This window comes from Perna viridis, chromosome 7 (assembly GCF_037379345.1).
Source record: "Perna viridis isolate PV_CMFRI_1.1 ecotype Kerala chromosome 7, ASM3737934v1, whole genome shotgun sequence".
Lineage (NCBI taxonomy): Eukaryota > Metazoa > Mollusca > Bivalvia > Mytilida > Mytilidae > Perna > Perna viridis.
Window position 1 is genome coordinate 32,127,834 of NC_142451.1, and position 26,910 is coordinate 32,154,743.

At 32.8% G+C, this 26,910-nt stretch overlaps 2 protein-coding genes across 2 annotated transcripts; one reads left to right on the top strand and one right to left on the bottom strand.

The window, feature by feature from the left end:
* Window positions 1-1,793: 1,793 nt before the first annotated feature.
* Window positions 1,794-13,711, bottom strand: LOC148612329 (melatonin receptor type 1B-A-like). Its single transcript, XM_088593659.1, has 4 exons — window positions 13,426-13,711; window positions 7,365-7,482; window positions 3,747-3,867; window positions 1,794-2,585 (listed from the first exon to the last, which is right to left on the bottom strand). Exons 1-4 carry the CDS (start codon window positions 13,600-13,602, stop codon window positions 1,925-1,927), a joined length of 1,077 nt encoding a protein of 358 aa, XP_088449785.1. The 5' UTR covers window positions 13,603-13,711; the 3' UTR covers window positions 1,794-1,924.
* Window positions 13,712-16,074: 2,363 nt separating this feature from the next.
* LOC148612330 (phosphatidylcholine transfer protein-like) lies at window positions 16,075-25,793 on the top strand. Its single transcript, XM_088593660.1, has 6 exons — window positions 16,075-16,369; window positions 21,069-21,186; window positions 22,347-22,426; window positions 24,108-24,279; window positions 24,658-24,725; window positions 25,499-25,793. Exons 1-6 carry the CDS (start codon window positions 16,253-16,255, stop codon window positions 25,580-25,582), a joined length of 639 nt encoding a protein of 212 aa, XP_088449786.1. The 5' UTR covers window positions 16,075-16,252; the 3' UTR covers window positions 25,583-25,793.
* The last annotated feature ends 1,117 nt before the right edge of the window (window positions 25,794-26,910 follow it).

Below are 26,910 nucleotides of genomic sequence, written 5' to 3' on the forward strand. Positions count from 1 at the left end.
GTGAGGGAGTTATAGACGATCTTATACAAGATGTCATCAAATGCATAGAAGTCAACGAAATGTGCCGAAAAAAACGCTATACGATTATTGAAGGATATCAAAAAAAATATCAAAATGTTGAACAGTTTATACATCGGCACGGGCGGATCCAGACACTGTGAAAAGGATGGTGCTAGGACATTATTTGCCATTTTTTGGGTTAATTTTACAAATGAACATGACAATTTTTTTGATAAAAAGGGAGAGGGCAAACCCCTACGGATTGGCCACTGTATCGGGTTTTCAATCGTTTGTTTTATGCTGTTTGTGTGTGTGTGTTGGGGGGGAGGGGATGTTTTCTATGCATCAACTTATTCCTTAGAAGAATAGAGCGATGTCGTTGGTTGTAGTTTATTCGATGTCGTTGCTTTGATTCTGAGCTGGAGTTACCTCTCTTAGTATTACATATACCAGCAACATGAAAATATTGATTATACTGTAATGTTCACATGTAATGAATGCATAATTATGTTTGGAGGTGACAATTCAGTTCTTGTGATTTTTATACCAATAAAATTCTGATTCTGATCACTAAATCCTACGATGAAATTTTCACATGTGATAATGAGATGGTCCTATTTTCTGACATAAAGAAGCTATTCTTATAAATATATTGGATGCACAGACAATGTATATTATATTCTGAAACCCCGTTTTGTCCTAGTGTTATGTACTGCAATATTGTGGCACATATACATAAACAATATTGAGAATATTTTTGGATGCTTCTGTCGAAGTTCTAATCCAGTTCTAATCTCCCTACTATGTTCTATCAGCACTGGTGATTCTAGAATTGTCAGAAATCTTCTCAAATGTGTAAGTTAGGTCTTTCGATAATAATTGGATAATTTTCAAACCAAAGATAGTTCCACTATCAGACAACATTGAGTAAAGTCATGACCTCAATCACCCGATATGGCAAGATTTTCGTTTTTTTTCCTAATATTGTCGACTGCAGCTGAGACCATGTTCAGTATCTTAATCGCACTCTAGGACATGCGGACGTAACCACATGTCTCCGCGATTATCATGCACAATATACGAGTAAATTATCGCTTATAAATTGAATCAAAACTAAGAATTTTTATTTGTATTCAGTGATATTTGTCAGTAACAGAAATATTTTTACATGATATATTTTATTTATTACAAGGTAAAAAAGATATCATCTCCGAACTTTTTCTCATGTACGCTTGTTAATGACTGCTAGCGGCCTTCGGCATATGTCTAAAAATGCCGAACAGATGTACCCGTTTCTGATAACCCGATATATAATACACGTAGTTTATGGAACGAAAATCCTATTCGGACATTTAGGTCACATGTAGTGTGAGTTTTTGGAGGCAAGGCGCTGTAGGGAAGTTGCCATTTCCTATTAAAATGCACAATTTTTCATTTTTTTGTGCAGCTTTTTTCAGTGAATATTCTTTTCGTGCAGTTTGATTTGAATGAATATTTAGCGAAAAAAAATAGAAATCACTGGCGCGATCCTTTAGTCTTGTTGGTGGGTCACTCCTTTTAGATTTTCTGGATTCACCAATGAAGCTGATTGAAAAATGCCCTATAATATTTTAGTTTCGAGATCAAATGACACATTTTATATCATACCAATTCACTGATAACTACTGTAAGCGACCATTCATAATGGTTCAAGAGATGATAGAGTTATCTTTCTTTGTACATGAGATATAATGTTACTTTTGTTTTATTGGGAATGTACTGCAATACAAGTCGATTGAATTGAGATCCACGTATACCATTTATATTTATTCAACATCTCAAGTAAAACGGCGTTTCACATGCATGCATAACCATTTATTCTTTGAACTGATATTGGACAGAGCATGTTTACAGAGTGCACGTGGAAAAAAAAAACACTAAAACATTACAATTTTTCATCATCACTTGAAAGACTTGTCTCTGATGTAATTTGTGATGTTTTCTCGTAAGAAACGACCTTTCTGAAGTAAGGAATGCATGTTCCAAGAAATTCTTTGTAGCCCTCGCGGAAATGTCTATTTGTAAACCCATAAACAATACTGTTCAACGAACTGTTAAAATGTCCGACCTGCATAAACAGAACATATAACCAGCCGGGCCAATAATCTCCCCTGTCAAAGAAAAGAGTTAAGTCATACGGAGTCCAACAAATTAAAAACGACATAAACACAATGAAGAATGTTCTTGCAAGTCGTATTTCGTCATTTCTGCCCTTTTTGTTCCTGTCTTTACTTTTTCCCGTCATTGATTTTGTGATCTGTCGTCTGCTTCGGCGAACGTACAGGTAGATTTTTACGTAGCAAAACAAAATTAAGGTCAGAGGAATGTAAAGTGCCGTAACACTCAAGAATACGGTGTATCCTAATGAGTACAGTCTGTCAAATGAGCACCCCAGGGTTTTGAGGTCAAAAGTGTGACCACCCCATCCAGTCAGGTTCGGTAATTCGATCAGAAATGCAATGAACCACAATCCGCAGCATATCAGTAACGTCTTTCTCTTGGTAAATATCCTTTTGTAGAGTTGAAATTTATTGATCATGATGTATCTGAAAACATACGAAGATGCTTTGATTTAACTTTTTTTATCAATGATATTAATTTTTAACCGTAATAACATTAATCGATTTAAAAAAAAAAAACTCGTTGTCTAGGAAAACTAATATCTGAACTTAACAAATAGAGTATCGGTAAAAGTCTGAGACCTAGCTCAAACCAAAAAACGACCACAGTGGTTCTGTGATAATTTGTTTACTTGAACGTCTGATGCACCGGTTTAAACTACGCCTCCACAAGTCTTCCACGACTCAGCACTTTCGCACTTTGACTTTAAGGTTACTTACTTTTGAATGACGTCAGATTATTATCCTGCCATAGAAACCAGGGTTCATTTTCTGCTGAGTTAATTCACGGTGAATTTTGATTGTGTTATTTTTTCTGCGAGCTCCTTCCAATGTTTACACCTGCTTTAAAGACGGTGTCGTTTTTTCGTTTTTTTTTCATTTTTAAAGTTTTTTTATAAAGAACTTTTTCGGTAGTTTAGTCACTTAACCGCTACCTATCAGCGCCCAATTTAATCGATATACTTTGAAAGAACACTTAACGATGGGAGCAAATTGATGGAAAAATCTCACGATAGCATGGTCTCAACAGTTTTGAATTTTGAAAAAAAAAGTGATACCCAGCTTGCATGTATAGTCTTTATGTCATCTTTTGATAGTCAATACATTCAACTATTCATTTATAATGTTGATCTACTCTTGCCAACATAAACATACCCACATGTTGAAATGTAGCTAAGAAAAAGCAGTTTTGAAATCGAAATATATGTAAATGATTTATCGGAAGCGTTTGATTCGCTTTTAAATTATTACTTTGTTCAGTGCTAAGTCGATTTGCATCTGTGCGTTTCTTCCCAAAGTTTCATAACTGAATTACACACACTACAACATTGGAATTCCGTTACTCCATACTCCAACCTCTTACTTCTCAGCGCCATATTGCATACCGCTCGTTCCGACGTTCTTTGAAACTGGCAGAATTATAGTAAAATATTTACCTTTTAAAACATTGTATACAGTTTCTTTGGGAATGGGAGTTGTGATGTCGATATGGGAGTTGAAATCCGCGATTTTGTTGTCGTAATTTAAAAAAATCGATTCGATGGTTCACGAAAAAGTCCCTTAAAAGGATTGATTTTCGATCCTTACCTATTTACAGCAATTGCAGCTAAGTTCATCATGGAACACACGCATGCCATAACACATATAAAGGCGACAATGTGACATAGCCATACGTTCTCTATATAAACACCTGCGCCTCGAATTATTCCTGTAAAACATAGAAACAGCTGGTCAATCCTTTGGGTTTTGTGATTCAAACTATATTTTCAGACTTAGCATGGACATGACATCAATCATCATTGTCCCTGTTTCTAATACAGAAGACATCCGAATTGCATTAATATTGATCAAGATGGAGATTTTATTAGACTGAACATGCATGCTCTTGCACAGTTTTGCATTTCAGTCATTAAAAAAAATGATCTGAAGAGGGTACTACGAAATAATACTAAACCAAGCCAACTTTACCCTACCGGTGCATCCTGTCCATGCTCCCAGTTTTTAATGGGGTCCGAGTTGCTCATTTGCTTTTCTTACTTTGTATGTATTATTTTGGTTATTGTGTGTGTGTGTTTTCTATGTTTGGTCTTTGTCCCTGGATTACATTCTTTTTATTTCCGCTAGAACCTTGTTTTATTTCCGCTTGAACCTTGGTTTCCTTAATTACTCTAGGAAAAAAAATGACTAAAAATCTAAAATTTCTTCTCCCTCGATTGATTAGTTATTAAAATTCTTCGTCATTAACGGGATGTTCGTTTGAATCTTTGGAGAGGGCTGCCAAATTTTGTTTGGTAAGAGTATCTTTTTTAGAAGTTTTGCGGTAAGAAAATTAATTTTACTTCCGACTAAATCTAATTTAATTTTAATTCTAGGACTTTAAGCTCTAAAGGGCAGTCCAGAATATCTAATTAAATTATTTCTAAAAGGCAAAGGTCTGAATATTTTTTTAAATAGTTCTTATGATGATAGAATGCCATGACAAAGAAACGGCAGTTCCATGAAACCGGAAACCGGTATAAAAATGCTGTTGTTGAACATTATCAGAACAAATTATTTAACCAGTAAAACAATAATGCAATCAATGAACAGGTAGCCCAGTGGAGGATCAAGAAATTCTGGAAGAGGGTAAATGACTTACGAAAGTCCTTCTTACTATACTAACTGTTGCAGACAGGACTTTCGAAACTCTCGGACATTATTCAAATCAATCGGATAACGTCGCATAAAATATTTCAGTTTTTCCTGACTTTTCAAGATTCTTGAAATTTCTTAGACGGTTGACTGCAGCAAACACGCTGTTTCGGCACCGGTTTCGGAGCTCGGGTCCGCTACAGTGTTCAGTAATTTGTTTACATAAACAACAACAGGACGTTTCCCGCAAACATAGTGCCCCTTTTTGATACACCAAAAGTATGCACACGCATTAATAGAATAGTGGACAGAGGATCGTTAACTATTCTATGAATTTTATTTCAAGTCAACCTTATTCATAGCGGTGTCCACGAGATATACGTTATTACTAATGTAATCTTCTGCATGATTGTTTGGGAGGGGTGTGTGATGATAAGAAATGTAGAATCTGCTTGTTTTATTTAAAACAGCAATATGCCTATCCTGACGACCTTTTAAGGAGCATTTTTCGCCCACAAAATGTTTCTACGAGATAAGCTGGTGGAACATCCCTAGTCTCCGTCAATGTCGCTCCTTTTTTATTTTTGTGTATTTCCGTTCTAACTATTTTGCTTTTTTAAAAAATTATAATGCTACTTAAGGCCCTCTTTCTTGTCCACACTGACTTAACATTTCGGGCCCAAATTACTTTAAAAATAATCTCCTTCCCATCATTCAATTTTTATACAAGGATCATCGATCATCTTGTATTTCGTTATGAAACACGTGTAAATATTCGATATTGGCATTTGAAGTTCTTATGTGACACGATGTAATTTCGCATTTCCGTCGGAAGTACAAATAAACTATACTTGTTTACGGATATATAAGTAGGTCAAATGACGTCCTGATTGAGTATTTGTCATCCAAGTTCCAAAAAATTTACTATAGAAACAATTAAAATTTTTATGTTCTGCTTCCCGTTTACAAGTATCGATACCAGTATGTTGAAAAAGGATGCGTTGTCTGGATTACTTAGAGACTGACAACTCTTTATGCAATTTTTATAAAAACATATATTATTTATATGTATAATGTGTAAATATATTATATATAATATGCCTCTATTTGGGGTAATATTATAACGTATATTTTTTGGTTTATCAAAGTTAAAAAAAACTATTAGTAAGCCATTCTTTTAATGAATGAGACCATTTTTTTCCTCCTGTGTTTTGGTCATGACGTGATGCTTGGTTTAATTAATATAGTAATCTAGTCAACTACCTACGCAGTCCTTACCCATCTCAGTGTTCTTTCATACGCCGTTAAATTATTTTACACCCTACCCTTTCAATGTTCTTACCTCGTACGTAATAGAATGATGCGACGCCTTACACATCAAAGGTCTTACCCACGTAGTTGAATGGTTCCATGCCTTACCCATTCGAGTTCTCACTCACGTAGTTGAATGGTTATACGCCTTACTAATCTGAGTTCTTACCTACGAAGTTAAATGGTTCTAAATCTTACCCATCAGAGTTATTACATGTACCTACGTAGTTAAATGGTTCTATAGCATAGTTCTTACCTACATAGTTCTACGCCTTATATATCCATCATTGTTCTTACCTACGTAGTTGAATGGTTCTATACCTTGTAAACTTACCTACCAAACTGAATGGTTCTACGCCTTACCCACCGGAGATCTTACATACGTAGTTGAATGGTTCTTCACTTAACCCACCAGAGTTCTTACCTACATGGTTGGATGGTTCTACACCTACTCAACTCATCTACCAAATTGGGCGGTGCTACTCCTTACCCTTCAGAGTTCTCACCTACGTAGTTGAATTGTTCTATACCTTACCCATCAGAGTTCTTTCATATGTATTTTAATGGTTCTGTGCCTTACCCATCAGAGTTGTTACCTACGTAGTTAAATGGTTCTACGCCTTATCCACCAGAGTTCTTAATAAGGTTCATAAATTGTTCTATCCTTACCCATCAGTTCCTTCATACGTAGTTTAATGGTTCTATGCCTTAACCATCAGCGTTTTTACCTACGTAGTTGAATGGTTCTATATCTTACCCATTAGAGTTCTTAGTAAGGTTGTTGATTGGTTCTTGGTTCTAAGCCAAATCCATCAGCGTTAATACTTTCGTAGTTGAATGGTTCTATACCTTACCCACTAGAGTTCTCAATAAGTTTGTTGAATGGTTCTAATTATTACCATGCAACAGAATTCATACTTACTCATCGTTGAATAGTTCTATACCTTACCCACCAGAGTTTGAATGATTCTACGCCTTATCTATCAGAGTTCTTACTAAGGTTGTTGAATGGTTATTTGTCTTATTCATTTGAGTTCTTACTTACGCAGTTGAATGGTTCTACGCTTTACCCACCAAAGTTCTTACTTGGGTAGTTGTTTTGGTTCTACGCTTTACCCACCAAAGTTCTTACTTAAGTAGTTGCTTTGGTTCTACGCTTTACCCACCAAAGTTCTTACCTAGGCAGTTGAATAGTTCTATACCCACCAAAGGTCTTACTTAGGTAGTTGAATAGTTTTATACCTTACCCAACACAGTTCTTACCTACGTAGTTGAATGGTTCTACAATTAATATGACGATGAAGTCAGCAATGGCCAAGTTTACAATGAACATGTTCCCCGTTGTTTTTAATTTCTTTGAGACTATAACAGCTCCGATCACCTGAAAATGTATTGAGATTTTATGTGTAAAATACTTAGATTGAACTACTGTAAATCAACTGATTTTCGCTAATTTCGCTTGGAAGAAAAAAAATAACAAAATAAATCGCTGCCAATTGACCACTTTACATATGACAGAATACATATTGAAAAGATCATATAAAGATGAAAAATCAACAAATAGGCGCAAAAAAGGCATCCGCGAAAATAAAAGGCTCGACACCGTTATCAGTATCACAAGGAAATCGGAAGTTTTAAATATGATACGTGGGATGAACTGAAAATGTAGTGAGATTTGATCGTATTTGAAATTAAAGATGAACTGCTTTTACTTTGAGGAAACAGATATTATCACCAACAAAGCTCCTGATGTGCTAAGAGGATTGTTTCCTTTCCCTTTTAAAGTAATCATTAAATTTGTCGTAAACAATTTGATCAAAGACACTCGAAGGAAGGCCTTCTTTTTATTTAGCAATTTTTAAACTTGAAACGCCCAAGAAATTGTCAATTTCATTTATCAGTCATTTCAACAATGTTTCCTTGTATGATACATAATATATAAACTAAATATACCGTTTTCTTTCTTCATATAGTGTAAATTACTGGTAACTTTTTTTTGCTGTTTACTTTTATTCAGCACTCTAAATTCAATAAGCTTTTAGTTTCGTTATTCATACTTTAGGGGTCGTATTGTTTTTAACGAAATTTTAGCATTTTATTACTGAAATTTGTTTATTTATAATATGCCAAAAAGAAATTGAAAAACTATTATATTCAATAAATTTCCTTCAGAAACGTAATTTTATCTTTTCATGTGAGAGTAGACTTGCTGCATCTAGAACGGTAGTATTTTCTATTCTTTTGGGCAAATTTGACAGTTCTAACATCGTTGGGAATTTTTCAGACCTTTATATTTATGTGTGCGTTATATAATCATCATAATAACTCTGCCCCTTGTGGAACCTTGTTTGATGGAAATAAATTATTTGTATCTATCTTAAATCTTTTATTAATTCCAGACTTCTACTTGTTAAAAGTTGCATATGTTTTTTTTTAAAACCATTTTGTATAAGTCTTATGATTTTTTTTTAAGTTTGTGTGCCATTAGAAGGAAATCTCCCTGATAACGCCACTGCTAAATTTTATGAGTTAAGTAGAATGATACATCGCTTTTTTTCCATACTTGACTTTTTAATTCTAAAGAGAGGTCACACGTCTATCGTGACCCGCGTTCAGGTTTAGTCTGGTTAATTAGTAATTATATGAGGTATACTTTTCAGTATAAGAGTAACTAGTATTTAGAAATGCAATATTATTTTTTCGGAATTAATAATTGTATTAAACGATATTAGGCGCTGACCCAAAGGGGTTTCGGGCTATTAATGTTTGCCCCCATCAGACGTAAAACTAAAAATTAAAATTTTTAAAATGGACATCTTTTGAAAATAATTTCGATACTGAAATAACTTTCAATTAATGTTGGCTCTCCAGCAGAAGCATGTAAAGGGACTTTTGATTTATAATCCGAAAACGGGTGGCCAACTTTACTATAGTCTGTTTAAAGATAAGAAAAGATGACAGTCATATTTTTGTCAAGGAAGTCTATTTATAGACTGAACTTGATTTAGAGATCGTCGGCAACCAAATTACGTATCCAGGGTAGAAATTTCTACATATAACTACCAAAATAAAACTACGCGGGTTATTCTCCTTGCAAAGTTCATGTAAAAATATCGCTCCGCCTCCGATCATACTCCATGTAAAATATACGATGTTTACTTAACGTGCGATATGGGCGTATAACAATATAAAGGATATTTAATATGGCTGTGTTGAACTACAATATTTATAAATGATTATATGATATTAACTATTTAAATTTTGACGCAGAGAGCTGGACTATTTTGTCAAATTGACCCGAACATTCGCGAGAGGAAAGCTCAATCGATGTTTGCCAATTTATTTCTCTCGTCCTGACCCTGTTAATGAGGATGTCGAGAGCTTCTAGTGACGGATTTTCGGAGATGCAATATACACTTTTTGTGTTGTAAGTATATATTACAGTGGCGCACCCATGGGATGGAGAATGGGGTTGGTACCCCTCCTTTTAACTGGAAATTTCATGTGTGTTTAATTTTATCCCAGGAATTTACCTTCTGTACATAAAATGCACTGTGTACATGTATGTTAATTACTACATGTACATGTCCATAAATAAAATGAAATAGTAAACATACATGTAAACATATATACATGTAGCATGTACACCGCTGAGTATCAAGAAATCATACTAAATAACTAATTTGCTTGATTACTATTGTATCATACTTCTTTTTGAGTGTTTTTCATGATTTAACATGCACAATGTTTCAACAATTTTTAAAAATTGCAATTTTCTAAGCGGGGGCCCGCCCCCTTTTGGATCCGCTACTGATTAACCAGTATTATCCATTGGGAATATTGACCAGGTGGTTTAAAAACCAGTAAAAACCTGGGACTGTTATAACCACCCAACCTTTATTTTTGCAGGCTTTGCACAAAATTATATGTACATGTTACAATATTTCCTAACAAGAAGAGGTTTCTAAATATCATATGGTTAAAATACATGTATATTTTCATGAATTTACATTGTAACATTTTGCGTATATCAGACATTATTGTGATTTTTTCCCTTGATTTCTTTTCACTGGTTATCACTTAAAAGTTTCTCTAGGTGAAGTGAGAAAAAATAATCATCTCTTAATAGAAAAAACTATACAAACATGAAACCTGGTTTCTTAGCACTTATATATTTGGAGTTACTTAGAAGTTACTGGTATTGCAATCTTATACATATTTGTGAAACAATCATGCAGAAAAAAATGAAAGAAATGCACATACATTATTGAAGGTAGACAGGTATTAAACACTCAGCTTTAGCACAACTGTGATTCATCATGAAAAAAGTGGTACTCATAGGGTATGGGTTCACTAGTAACTTTTTTTGTTTTGGAGAGAAAAAAAAGATGGATTTATACTCAAAGTGCATATGTGATTAAGACATCATATTCCCTGTATTCACCACATCTCTATAACATTGACTTTCCAACTTAATTGGAATCTTAAATTGCTCATATCTATGAGCTGCAAAGTCGTTTTTAGTTTAAAGATTTTTAAATTGCATATCAATTTTTAGAGCAAGAGTTTGTGTCCTTGTTTGAATTGAAAAATTCCTAAAGAAAGATAATCATTTTTTGTAAATATGTGCACAGTTTCGATGAGTTAAACACAGGACCTAATCTATATAGCAATGGCAAGAACAATTTTTTAGTTTTAATTTATTACCAAAAAAAAAAAAAAAAAAAATCCACATAAAAGTGAGCACAAATAAGGAGAAGTTTTTTGCTCATTTCTCCCTTAAGATTAGGTCCTTTTTCAATTTCCTCCAGTCTGCGGGATTCATTTCTACTTCATGCATCTCCAAACCTACGGTAAAGTGTGGTTCCATTCGTGCTTTGAAAATTCATCGAATATTAATAATCACTGACTCTCAGTGGAATTCATGTTTTGAAAGAAATGCTAATTTAAGTGTAAAGTGTTAAGAAGAAATTTGAAGACATAAATGTACGTGTATAGCCAGGAATACCAAAAGCAATAGTACAATAGAAGATCCAAACGTACATTGATAAATGGACTGTATAAATATGCACTGCATTAAAACAAATTGTTATTCTTTAAAAGGACTAAGTTTTGATCCGTTTATTTAGCTTACAATTTGGTTACATGAATGTTTTTGATTACTTTGAGGTCTTCCTTGACTCAGTGCATCATCACTTTGATTTATTTTCATTTCACTAGAAATTCCAAAAAAAAACTTCATTTTTTTTTCATACATGTATCAATTAAATATTGTTATAAATGAATAGATGTATATGCTTCAAATTTGGCAGTACTTCGTTAACCTATTTAGATGGCTGAAATGTAAATAAATATTAGTTTTGTATATTAATTTTAATATGTTATTTCAGGTTGCACGCTAACATTCATATCATAGATTTCAATAGCTCATTAATGTTATTTTAAAAAACCTGAAAAATCTTAATTACAATCTGAAAAACTGGTTCCCTGTCGAATAAACTCCATTGCTCCTTACAGAGAAAGATTCCAGCTGAAATATTTTGGGTGAATTCTTATATAACTTGGGTTTCAATAATCACAAAGTTTCATTCTGATTTGAAGACTCCCCCCTTTTGTAGCATATAATGCATGATTCTATTGTAGATTGGGTGTTAACTAGATAAATGTACTTTATATATATCTATTCACTTATGAACCAACTGACAGAAAAATGAGAAATAGAAATTAGTAATTGGTACTTAGCCGTAACTGTTCAACAAACAAAACTCGTTCTCATCAGTGGCCACATTTAAACGTTTCATTAGAGAGTCTGGGATCTCCAGTTACAATTGTACCACTCTTTAGAATTTGACTTTTTTCTATTTTTTCCATTCGTTCGTAATTCGTTCGCTCATTCGTGATATACAGTATACTTACTGGTGGGCATTATAATTAATTGCACTTTTATCAGAAGTTGGCTTTGTGAACGATTAATACTTTACAGTTGTTATTTTTTACCTAAATCTGCCGTCTTACTGATTAAATTTGAGAACAAAAAATATTCTTGACAAAATAAATAGAAAGGAATTACATTGTGTACATGAAGGTAAAGCGTGTCGAATAATATGAAGGTGTGTTGTTATTTGTCTTAGGTGTGTAATACAGGTCAGAACAGATTAACAAAGAAGTACTTATGCGAAGTGGGTATTGTCAAGAATTAAATTGTAAAAGCTAAATTAGAAATTTTATTATCTACTAAAAACAGTTTCAAAATTAATTCTTCCTGGAGAAAAATTGAATACCAAGGCAACATTGAAACTAGCCTGGCAATACAAAGCAAGGAACACCCAATATTTTGCTATGGGTCGAAACAGAATAAATATGAATACTTTTTCTGGTAAATCAATAACAAACAGATCCGTATATGTAATTCAAGCAGAATGAAGAGAATACAGAACAATACATGTTTGTAGTATGGTCCCTTCATTATTAGTTAATGTATGTCTCATTGCTTTAACGTCTTTGTTAAATTATCTGTGTTTTTTTTGTTGTTTTCTTTTTTTTTAATTGTCTTGTTTTTTTTTTTGTAGTTACAATTATATATTTCATTTAAGTGGGGATCAGATAATAGCCTGTCGTTTGGAATCAATATTTTCATACATGTATACTCCTTGATGGTATTTTTGTTTTGCTGTCAAGGCTTGTTGTTTCATATAGATAGATTCAGGAACGGATCTAAAGATTTTGTAAAGGGCGTTCCAGTGTAGCATTGATGAAATTTTGCCTTGAAAAATTAGAACTTAAACATTCTTTAAACATAAGAGGTAGATGCTCCAAGCAGCGAGGACCCCTGGTCCGCAGGTTATTTTCTCCATAACTCGATTAATACAAATGCATTGTGGTGCATGTAAAACTCATTTGATCAAGCGGAGGACCCAAAGGGCTATATCCCTCACCCTTTTTTGGAAAATTTTGTTAACTTCATTCAAAATGTGGGGGATAATAGCCTGGAACAGTATATAGAATGTACTGTAGAATTCAAAATTAAGGGCGATAACTCTGTAAATGTCACTAATATACAATAGAAACTGTTGGATTTTCCAAGTGGATTATCTGATAAGAGCAGACTGACTGGAATGAATAGTTATAAATTTCATCATATAGACCTATAGAGCAACTTAATAACAAAAATAATTACATGTAGCCTTTTTTAAGGTACATGTATATCACATTTTACAGAAATAGCACGATTTTTACAAAGACTGAAAATCATGATATAATTGTAATAGATAGAATCGAACACGGATCTTAGAACATGCCCTCTTATCTCAGCAAGTCTACTTACGAGTGTGTTTCCAATAACTCCAGTGACGCAGGAAAACACCAAAGCAACCAAAAAAGCTATGGATAGAGTCTGCTGGTGTTCCAGAGGACTTTTGTATAAGTCATCTACTGTGAAATTCTGTCCTTTTGCTCTCTCGCGGTGAATAATCCGCTGAAATACTATATTTATGTTTTCCATTATTCCATAAGAATGGTATTCTCTATTAACATCTCAATGTATAAAATTTTAGACTGATTTATTCGAGTAGACCGCTCAATTTGTAAATATAATATATAACATTGACAAAAGGAAATTTAAAGGAAATGATGAACCCGGATGACAGGAAATATGTGGATAGCTTCATTTATCTTTCAAGTACCCTTAGCGTGGAATCATAATAAGCGGTTGAATAATAAAGAAGCATCGCTATTAATTAAAAAAGTAAAACGTAGATTTAATTGCGGGCTAGTCGTATTTAATGAAGACAAAAAAAATGCTATAAATTCATAAAAAATAAATTTGCTTCCTCGTCATAAAATAAACATGACGATGTACTATTGTTACAGTAGACGAATTACGTGTACTGTGATTGTTTTGTAAAATACCACTTAATTATTCAGCTGATCAAAGGCGGACCAAGGCTCGGCGCGACGGGTGCGAGCCCTCCCGTTTTCGTAAACAAAAATTGGTTGAATTGGAAGAAAATCGCTCCAACATTACGATGCATCTTTCATTGGTCAGTCAGTGTGCCCTTAATTAGTTCTTAAACTCCTATATCCGCCCCTGCAGATGGAGCACGGAGCAGGTGGAAACCCTTTTTTTTTGTGACGACTTAAAAGTGAAAGGTCGCAGGTTCGACACCGGAATGAATCAACCAGAATTTGAGTCAGACTATATATCTTAGTAGATAGCTACTTGTTTAATCTTGAGAAAAGAATGTCCTTCTGGCTTAGATATAAATATGCGTCTCAGTGGGATGACACATGACAAGTCCTTAATGACTTAGTCTTTCAAGTTTAATTGCCATTGACCTTTGGATACTAGTAGTTGACTTATAATATTGCGTAAGCTACTGTTAAAAAACGAACGATTTGGTCGCGATTGCTATCCGTGAAAAAGGCCATATCGAAGCCAGTGCGAAAACCGGCACGTGATTTATGATCAATCTATGATTGTTTTATTTCTTGACGGGGTCGTAAGGATTTTTTGTTACGTAAACTGTTACGGACTGAGGTGTTACGTAAACTGTTACGGACTGAGGTGTTACGTAAACTGTTACGGACTGAGGTGTTACGCGCATATTAATTTTCTTATTCAAACTAGATAAGAATTATGGTTCACAACAAATATAGCATCATTTCTAATTATTATCAGGCAGTATGATTCATGTTTGTATTTTGATGTTAGAATTGAATTGTTGTTTATATGTATCGTTAATTTGATCCTCTATTCTATATAATAACACCTAAGATAAGCTATACATCGTGTGCTAAGTTACAATCCTAGATAAAACCTAGTTGGAGGAATGGCCCGGCCAGCGAAAGCTGTATTTTTATATAGCCTAGCTGTCCGAGTAGTCTAGGACACAGGACTTAGTGCAGGTGGTTTTGCCATAGATATCACAGAGGTACGAGTTCGAGTCCCGTGGAGAGAACAACCAAAAATTTGCTTTGCAAATTTGACAGCTCTAACATCATTGGGAATTTTTCAAGCCCTATATATGCTTTGTATATATAGTTGTATTTTGTATATATTTGTTATGATTAGCATGCCTCCCCAAGATACGGTAGTTTTGCAAATAAAGTTTTCATGTATACATGTATTCATACCTTATATTTTTCCTAATTTTTCTCCTAGAATACCTTGAATGAACATAGTATTACTAAAGTTTTATTACCAAAAATTTAAAAAAAAAAAAAAAAAAGTAAATAGAATTTCGTTAGAATTCGTGTAAAGAACATATATTTGAATTCCTTTAATTTCAAAAAGAAAAATGGGTGTCATTCACGTAACTTTTTTGTAATATAAAAAAACCCCTTGAAATTCCAATCACGTTTCAAATTATAACATACATCAATTTTCCCCACCAATTAACCCCCTTGAAAAAGGCTTTTCAAAGAAAATGTTTGTAATTTTACCATACATAGTTATGTATCAAAATTTCTTCTAACATGATTTAAAGATAAATATTTTACACCATTTCAAAACATTTCTTGCCACTCGGTAGCCCAGCAGGGAATCTGACGTACGTGCTCATACAGATATACAGGGTAGGTGTGTATTTTAGTGTAATATAAAAAAAACGGGATAAAGAAACATTATTGGCCCATTCACTGTAAAAAAGTAATCAATGAAACCAAGATTCTAGTGGAAATCAAAAGAATGTAATCCATGGACAAAGACCAGACATGGAAAACAGACACACACAACGAAGAACATTAAATACACACTTCTGTATGATTTAGCAATTGCAAGATGACAGAAAAATGCCCGAGTTCAAAGGGGTTCAATGTATAACATTACATAAAAATAGTTTGGTTTATTCAAGTATTTTAAAAAATGGAAAATTAGATTTCTGCGATTAGAATTCTCGAAAAAATCAGAAAATGTCAAACTAAATTCTTGTCCAAGAGCATATCACGGAAAATATCATGTCACTTCCGATTTGAACAAAAATTACACTTATCTTTGGTTACCGGAAGTAAACATTGGATGTAAACAAGAACATGCGAGTCGCAACAAGAAACGCTCTTAAATTGGTTCACACATACTTATAAATATAATCGGTTGTTTTGGAAACCAAAAATTTATTAACTTCTAGTTGTAGCCACTGTAGGAGACGTAAAAAATGTTCACCGACGCAGAGTTCGCACTTTTGATGAAAGAATTGGAACAGCCTCAGATAGAAGGATGGGAGTTTTTCACTGAAAGTCACGGAGTTACCATATATAGAATGTACAATGAGGTGCGTAAATATTTTTTTTTACTAAGCAAATGCAGTGTTCAACATTTGATTATTTTTTCACATAATCAGTGACACTACACTACACTCAGTGGGCGGCCAAATCAGAAAATGGCTCTGGACAAGTCCCAAAATAGTCTGAATTCCCTCTGACCCTGCAACCCTCCTTTATTTTATTTGGATATTGATATGTCGGTTTGGGGTCAGAATGATGTGCCATACAAAAAGTTGGAGATTTAGCGGTACCGTGGAAAACCACCCTTCAACCGCTTGTAATGACTTTCAAGTTGAAATTGTGCATGTCACACCTACTTACTTAAATTCTGAAATCATTTTCCTGTATGCTTATACCAAATTTGCTACATAAATTATATTTTTTATTGAAGTTTCGATCATTTTCCACGAGAGACCCTGTGTTGTTGATAATTTGAACTGTATGAGAGAGTGGGCGGAACTTGTTACTTTTGGACGGGAACAGAGCAGAAATGATTTTTAAAACTGGAATCTTATATAATATTTCAAAATTCTGCTGAAAAATTATGTGTCCACTACCCTTCCATTCCAATTATCTTAAAAATGAAAAAGTTATGAGGATTTAAACTCAATGGATTTTTGCCAACCAAAGCCAAATCACAGGTACAGTACAGCTCGCCGTATAGTCTGATAAATACCTGGCATACATGTACCTCCAATACCTGGTATGCCAGGTATGAATTCTTTGAAATCAATTCTGTTACTTGTAAAACAAATGTACAACTCACTAACTGATAAATAAATTCTTGTGTCTCAGGTAAAATTTACCGTCCACCAGGACAGGTGAGAGTAGAAAATGTAGTTTACCTGTATGGTAAAACTAACTTTAATTAGTGCTTGAAAACTCGTAAATGTGTGTATAAAAATTAATATATTTTGTTATTGATATGAAATGAGCAATCAGACTGATAAATATTTGAAACACATGTACATGTATTTTCTATTTCTACTTTAAAAGGACTTTTAAATAATATATTTATTCCAAAGTTACAAGAATAATAAAATACAAAGTTTCTGTTGTTCTATCCTAACATGCCAACAGAGGAAAAAATTTATTGATTTTTAAAATAAAAATCAGACTGAAATTTAATTTTAAAAGGGGATTTCAGTTGAGTTATATTGACCCCCAAAAAATCAAAAATAAATATTACTTTTTTCATTAGGATTGCAGGTGTATCAGTAAAAATCATTTGTAGGGAAAAAGTCACAGAAAATATTTCAGCTAATAGATATTTTATGTATTTGTTGCTTTTATGGAAAATATCAACTGTAAAACAAAAAAATGTATTTTATCATCTATTTCATTCTGAAATTAAATAATTTTATATTATATTTGCATACATGTTTGAAAATTTTATAACTAACTAAAATCATACATACAAAGTAACAAAAGCAAATGAGCAAGTTTGATTTTATTTGAAATCAAATCGTAATTACAAGTAGCAACTCAAAGTTTTGTAGAGGCATTTTATCATCAATGATATACATGTATTCAATGTTAAATGTACCTCCAAAAAATTTGTTAGCTTTTAATATGGGAATCTTTTCATGCTGTAATATATGAAGATTTCCACTGTTATAAATCAATTTCAACTTAAATGTTTTGTTGTTGTTAACTTTAATTTGTAAACAAATATCCCTCTCTAAGGGGTCCATAGAAATACCCAAGAATACCCCAAAACATATAGAATAATTATGATAATTATACAAAACATATATTTTCTATTGAGACGTGATATTTTTTAATGGAAATTTAAAAAAAAAATTATATTAACACTGTTAAACTGGTAAGTTCCGACAGACGGATTGTCAATATGACAGACAGGTTAAATGCATCCAGCACAGATTCGCTTGACCGAACATTGTAACGTGACCACGACATTAAAGAATAATGCAGCATGTGGCCAGCGCTAATTTTTTATTTAAATTGCAAACATTTTCTTGAATACTTTGATTTATTGATACATCTCTGTGATCTAATTTAACATACATCAAAGAAAAATTGATTATCATGCATAATTAGCATTGTGTAACTGGCCACATTGATAAATTCCAATGTTTATCTGAAAAAAAATCCAGGAAAAAATGAATTAAAACATTATCTTTCATCACATGAAACATATTTCAATCAAATTGGAGGTTCAAATGTATATTTTTGGGTATTCTGGGGTACATGTGTATTTCTATGGTCCGCTGTCTAAGTAATTAAAGAAATCTAACTACATCTGAAATAAATTCTGATATTAAATCATACAACTGAAAAAAAAAATATATAGTTTCCTAATTATGATTTTTAAAATAATTAAACTGCAAACTAATTTTTCAAAATATTTTAAAATAATAAATAACAAGAGGCTCCCAGGAGCCTGAATCGCTCACCTTGTTAAATTTTTGCCTTTCAAGGGCAATTACTCTAACAAAAATTGTCCGACAATTTTGACTCCATGAAGACTTTGTTAGGACTTATCATGAGGATCATTTCATCAATCAGAAGCTTCATTCAATCTATTATAGATTTCAAGATATTGACTGAAAACTGCAAAAAACGTCATTTTTTTGCCTTTCAAGGGCAATAACTCTTATTTGGAGTCGTCTGACAACTTTGATCTCTGGAGACTTTTGTAGGCCTTATAATAAGAATCATTTCAGCAAATGAAAGTTTTGTTTTGTCTATCATAGTTTTCAAGATATAGGCTGAAAACTGTAAAAAAAAATGTCATTTTTCACCTCTCAAGGGCAATAACCCTTACATGGAGTCGTCTGACAACTTTGATCCCTGAAGACTTTTGTAGACCTTATAATAAGGATAGTTCAGCAATGGAAAGATATCGGCCAAACCTAATGGTTTTGGAAATATATCCAAAAAACTACTGTACGACTCCTATGTTCTATTTTTAGTAAAGGCAGCGATATTTTTTAACCAATCAAAAATCCAAACAGTCATTTTGTTAAGGATACCCTATAAAAACAACTTTCATTGAATTCTGTACAGTAGTTTCTTAGGAGAAGATTTTTGAAAGTAATAACATCAAAAACAGTAAAAGAAGGTCAATAACACCAACATTGGTCAGATTTTCACCAAAATTTGACCACAAATAGATCTCATCATGCTGAATACTTTTATTCATGTCAGAATTTGGCTAAACTTAACGGTTTTTGAGATATAATGCAAAAATCTGCTGTCTGACCCCTTTGTTCTATTTTTAGTAACGGCGTCCATGTATTTTAACCGATCAAAAATCCAAAAGGTCAATTTGTTAAGGATACCCTAAAAAACAAAAAAAAACAACTTTCATTGAATTCTGTATAGTAGTTTTTGAGAAGAAGATTTTTGAAGGGTATAATGTCAAAAACAACAAAAAACATCTAAAAAGGGCAATAACTCCAACATGGGTCAACAGATTTTCACCAAAATTTGACCACAGATAGATCTCATCATGCTGAATACTTTCATCTGTCAGAATTTGGCTAAACCTAATGGTTTCGTAGATATATGCAAAAATCTGTTGTCTGACCCAGGTATGAGGTATGCCAGGTATTTATCAGACTATGCTACGAACTGTACTGTAAGTGATGACATCATGAAGAACTATAGATAATATTTCTCAACGACTGACTGTTTTCATAACAGAAGCAAGTCTGAAACCAATTTCTTTATGAATCAAAATTGATTTCTAAATGATTGTTTTATGAGTACCTGAAAAGGTTGTGCAATGTTTTCTTATACTAAATGTATTTCACTCACCTTGTCAGTTTAATCCAAAAGTTCATGTTAGGTAATTTCATCTCAGTCTTTGCTGTCTAAATTTCAGACAACAAGCCCCTACCCTTAATCTGAACAAAAAATTATAGGATACATTGGCTAGGAAGCAAAATTTCTGCAAACTCACAGCTATTTTTACCATCATTGGCTGGTGGGCTGGTATCAATTTTGAAGACTGTCATCTTAAATTCAGCCTTTAATGCTTATCACAATAATAATTGTCTAAATCAAAATGTCTAAGACCATTTTGTTATTACAAGAAATGAAGCTATTTATAATTAAGATTTTAAGTGGAAACTTTAGAGAAAATAGGAAATTGGGAGATTTTAGGCTTCTGCATTGACATTGGCAGATATATTTGTAAGCAGAGGCTCAGTGAATTTTTGATGAAATATTTTGAAGTTAGATGTACCCCAAAAGCAGGAGACTTAAAATCTATGGGTACATGTACAGTATACATTTACTGGTATACATGTACAATGTTTGTTGTTACATTGTAGTATGTTATGTGAAAGCAATAACATGCATGTACATTGTTCATGTATATTTTTGTGATAAATCAACCCCCTGCTACAATATTTTAACCTCCTTGTTGTGATATCTTAACTCCCTGCTGTGATATTTTAACCCCCTGCCATGATAAATTAACCTCCTCTAGGAAGTTAAAATATTATTAGGAGAGTTAAGAATGTTAAAATAACCCCATGAGTCAATATTTCATATGATATATCTACCTCAGGGTTAGGATATCATATGATATTTTATCCTTGGGGTCAATATTTCATGGGTGTCAAAATATCATATGACGCAATATTTAAATGTAAATGTACATTTGTACTTGTAGATTCCTACATGTCTTTGTGCCTTTGACTAACACTGACTGTACTTTTTGCTTCTTTTTTTCAGGAGTCTGGCTTATATGAGTACAAAATTTATGGAACCTTAGATGATGTGACACCAGAGGTTTCTGCTGATGTTTACATGGACTTAGAGTACAGAAAAGTTTGGGACTCATATGCTCAGGGTATGTGAAATAATTGGATATGTGGAAGTACATATCGCATACAAGTACATGTTTGGGGTTTTTGATTTATCAAAATATAAATGTACCTTATGTCACCAACTGTTTCTGAACACTACACAAAAATATAGTTCAAATGTAATTCATTTTGTATCATCCAATACATCTTTTATAACCTGTTAATATTTTTCTGGCAATCACTCAACTCCGTAATATTGGGCCAATAATATTCTATTATTTCTGAAAATAAATAAAGATCTAGTCTTCTAAATTGAACTGATGATGTGAAGAATTCTTTGTTGGATGTTTAGTAATAAATTAGCATTTAGGGAATGAAGTTCTTGCAGTAATGTGTCAAAAAGCTTTAGATATGCTTAGCTTGTTCCATTTAATACAGTTATCTCCATCCTATTAATAATATTTTATGATTAATAAACAGGAACTGTCTATGCAGTGATTTTAACCAATAAAAATTGGGCAGAAAATTCAAAGTGATAAAAAGTGTCTGGTTTTGAAAGTCTTATACATGTATTGGTCATGCAAATTATTTTCTTAAGCTGAAATTAGATCAGTTTGAGTATAATTACAGTGTAGGATAATACTCTGTTGAAATACTTTTGAATGTGATTGCAAATTAACTTTTGGACAGGTTTTAATAATTGGGAAAAAGGTGAAACAGAACAAAATTTGTAAATGTGTATGTGAAGTTTGATACTGTTTAAATTTCCATTACAGTTTTTATGTCAGAAATCAGCAGTATTGATTGACCTTCAGTTTATACATATTAGGAAAAACAGTTCCAAATAATATGGGAAATACATGTACTTGTATTATACATCATGTAATCTTTTGATTTTTGTTCATGCTACAATTTTCACAAGAATCGAAATACACTCAGTGCTAACAGCACTTTGATTAAACATTGTATGTAATCACTTTGCTATACTTAGGCAGCTCTTGCAAACATACATTTCCACTTGTGCATTTTGTGCAAATGTATTAAGCCTTATACAATGTTTACATGTAATTGATCAAATTTGTCATTAGCATCTGGTGGTATAACAATTTATTAAACTTTTTAAATAAAAATTGCTCAGAATATTAGCTCTGTATTTGTTCAATGAGAAAACAATTGTTCAAGTTAATGTGTTTTTGTTTTTTAGAACTCTATGAGAGAGAAGTTGACGGAAAGAAGGTTATATATTGGAATGTAAATTATCCATGGCCGATGTCCAATAGAGATGTATCCTTTCCATAGTGAAACAGCAGGAGTGTCAAATATGTGTCTGAAAATGTCCTTGAATTCAGACGATGTTCAAGTTTGTTACCAGTAGGGGATCCCCAAAGGGGGAGGGGACATCCTCCAAAAATCCTTGATAAACACATTTTAATGCATGCATTTACACACACAAATACACCATTTTCATTTTTGCAAATTGATAAGGGGACCAGGGCCCCCACCCTCCCCCTTGGATCCGCCTATGGTTACAAAGGTTCTTGTTCTTTTGTTGGACCCATACATGTATCTACATGTACATAATCACAATAAAATAAAGGTTTTTGTTGAGAGGTTCTTTCTGCCGACACAATTTTAGAAGCCAAAGCAGTCCCTGTTACATGTAGCTATAATTTTCCATTTTGTCTGAAGTGCCTGTACCAAGTCAAGACCATTGTAGTACCTGCTGCTCCGGTGGTGTAATATCTATTTTGCCAGATTTATTTTTGACTTGATTTGATTATGAATCAGATTAGTGTTTGGTAATTTTATTGTTACACTTATTTCAGGGCTGTGTCTTGCTATGGTTTTGTTAAAAAAATGTGACCTGTAAGAACATTTAATGGGGAGGATACTGGAAAATGACAGCCCTTAACTACATGTACAGTATAGATATATGTACACATAGTAAATTGGCTTCCTTGTGGTGTGATAATTACATTCATAAAATCAAGCACTTACACATGGTGCCAACAAAAACCAACCAAACACTCCATCTATTTTTCTTCAATGGAATGCTTCAAAATCGACTTACCTATACATGTAGTTACACCATTGGGCTTCCTAACTGATGAGCCCAGTTTTGCATGTTTTTGATTTGAAGCTGTTATGTGTTCAAAGTCATATGAAAATCACTAGACGAAATGAATAAATCTCATAAAATAAAAGGTAGCATATTAGGAAATGTTTCAAGCTACGTTGTAGGTAATCTAGAAATGCAAATGAACCATCACAATTTATTGAAATTAAAGAACTACTTTTTATGGGGTACCAAATTACATGTGTACATGGTTTTCCTGTTTAGGTACATTCTACATTGTAAAACCACAAAATTCAAAATTGAGCCGAAAGTTACTCTCATTTTAGTACTTTTCTGTCTAAGAATGAGGCAAAATGTGTTTAAGGCGTGGCACATGAAGAAAAAAAATGCAGAGATTTTATTGCATTATCCAATTATTTATATCTGATAACATCAGAAAATAACCATTCAAAGGGTTTGTAAAGTTTTCCTTTATATATACAGTGTAGATTAAACTAAATTGAAATGTAATATGGGAAAATGGCTGGAAAATTTTCCTGCTATTTTTCTTTACATACCGGTAAACAGTCAAAAAATATCTTCATCACAGATGCTTCAAGATAAATTTGTATAGCATTTGTATTGTTTTCTAGATGTATTGGTTATATTTGAGGTAAAGAAGACCAAACTGAGAAAAATGATATGGCCCCCATTGCCTGATTCTTACAAAGAATCGTACTTAAAAGAATAGTTTAGGTAAATCAAATCCTTAAGCAAGAAAAAGAAAATATTTCCAAATCATGAAACTTGATACCAGTACCTTCGAATATCAGTATGGTCACAGTAAAAAGGATCCTAATTTGTAACAATGATGTGTAAAATAGTCTGTCTTCTTTAACCATGTACTAGTATGTGTATAATCGTGAGATGAGAGTTATGGAACATAATGGCAATAAGGTATGGATAGTTATGGCACAGAGTGAAGTATGTCCTAATATACCAGAAAATAAAGGCATTATACGGGTAGATGATTATAAACAAAGCTGTGTTCTAACAACTGATGGAAAAGTTGGATCAAAAGGTAAGGCTGCATGATCTACATGTACCTGTACTTTATCGTATTTGGATATACATATGTACATGTACAATTAACAAGAATGAAAATGATGAATTTGTCAAAGAGACTACAACCCACAGATGAAAAAATGTGCATGTACGTATTCTAGTGCGGTTGTAAATATAATTTAGTAAACTCTATACTTGTATCTGTAAATTATAAAGAAAAAGAGTTGTGGAAACATTTTATAAAACTTCTGATTAAATGACTTTTGCCAGTAGATATCTAATTCCAATCCTTAAGGTTTTATACATTAAAAGGTACATGCATAATTAACTATACAATAAAATGCAAATCACTTCTATTTTCAGTATTTATAATAAGTTACTTATACTCTTTCAGCTTTTATGAGATATTATGACAATCCAAAGGGAATGATTCCTACTTGGCTCATTAACTGGGCTGCTAAGGTACGTTCAGTTTTACAATCTTTAGGATACATACCATAAAGGAAAAACAATACATGTGCATGTACACATATGGTAAGCCTAAGATCATTTTGGGTAAATAGGTTCCTATATGGTCATATTTGAAAGATGTTTTGTGATTTTATCACTAAAGGAGGTAGACCTGGGGTAAGGGACACAATTCTTACAAATCAGTGGAACGTTTGTATTCAGCATTTTACATCAATCTCATATAAGCATCAAAGAAATTTATTTCATGCTATTTCAAAGGCTTTGGTGAAATTAAATATGATAGATTTCTACAGTTATGTCCCTTACCCTAGGTCTTTCTACTTAAGCCATGTTTGGTGCCAAAAATGATTATGGTTCTCTATGTGAACTGATTTTTTATTTTTAAGATGTAGACAAATTAATGCCGATCTAGTCAATTGGACAGACTAATTTCCAAATAATTTTTTTTTTTGGCAAACTGCTGCCTAAGTTGTCATTTAAGGCTAAATGATGCATGTACAATGTTTGTAGTATGTAGTCATTTTAGTCAGCATGATTCTACATAACAATAGTGATATTTTGGACATCTGATTTCTACATGCACTTATATTTTTTATCTCTATTTTGTAAATTTAGCCATGACTGAAATAAAATACACCAGGCAAACTGATACATATTGAGTAAATAGTGAATTTTCAAATAAAAAAGAAACAAATGAGCCTCTAGAAAAGAGATCCTTCAAGGTCCAGCTTGTTAATCAAAATAATTTTTTATACTCTTTCCAGACTGGTGTGCCATCCTTTTTAACAATGATGCAGACAGCATGTAGAGGATACCCAAAGTACTTAGAATCTAAGGAAAGTAGTTGATCATTGTTGACTTTAGGAAAACCATTCTATTTTAATGTATTTAAAAGATGTTCTATGTATGAAATGTGCAATACAGATGACTATGAAGTATAGTGATTTGTGAACATTATTAATGGTACACATGCATTTTAAAACCATTGCAAATGGACCATTTTTTTGTTATTGTTTGAGATATTATATATGTGTTTTACTTATAACTTTTTTTCAATTCTATATGTGTTGCTTCATTTTATTGTGCATTTGCCATTGTTCAACTGGATAAAATATCAATTTGTGAAGTGAACATGAAACTACATGTATCATGTAGTTAAATATCTGGGATGGATATAATTCAAGACATTGTAAAGGAATGGTCTGATCCAGACAAATTATTTAATTGGAGGGGAGCACATTTCCTGGGTATTATTTGCTAATTTTTGTTTTGTGGCAGAATCCAGGTCTGATGTATTATTTTTCTGGCATTGATGTTGGCGTGTGTGTCAGCTTCTATGTTAAGATTTTAAAGTTTTTGATTTATACTGGTAGGTCAGTTAAATATGAACCACTTGTGCGAGGTCAATCATATTTGGTATACAGTTGCATTAGCATCACTACATCTTAATTCTGTATCTGTTTTGTGCACATGCCCCTGCAGTCATGTTGCATTGTCTTTGAAATTTCTTGCTAAAATGTTGATGTTTATTTTTCTGATAAAGTCATTTAATCATGAATCACTTGTGATAAGGTCAATTGTATTTGGCATGTAGTTGCATTAGCGTCGCTGTTCCGTATCTCTGTCATGTGCTATTATGCATAGTCACGGTCTATTGACTTCTTACATTACTGTAACAGCACATTGTTATAGTTCCATACATGCAAAAAATAAACTTTACCTGAGGAATTTGTCCACTTCGGTGGTGTAAAATGGTTGTGTTAGATATGATGAATTGTCCGTAATATATAAAAATATTAACAATTTGATTATTTGTAACAGTGATATGTAAAAATACTAACATTTTGATTACTTGTAACAGTATTCATGCGCCATAGGGGAGACATATCTTTGTGATACATGTAAATGTAAAAAGTATTTCCCTAAATGTATGATCAACAGTTTTTTTTGACGTCACTGGTATTCAAGGGAATATACATACAAACAAATGTACATCTTACAAGCGTCACGTGTGACAGAATTGAGTTGCTACATACTCTGATCTTTCTGAAGCTACAAAACACTGACTAAAGCTATAGAAAAAAAAACTAAGTGTATTAAAAATACTTTAATTTATAATAAGTTGGTACTATTGCTTCCCCATTTTTATTTGACTCTGAAGTTCTCGTGTATAACA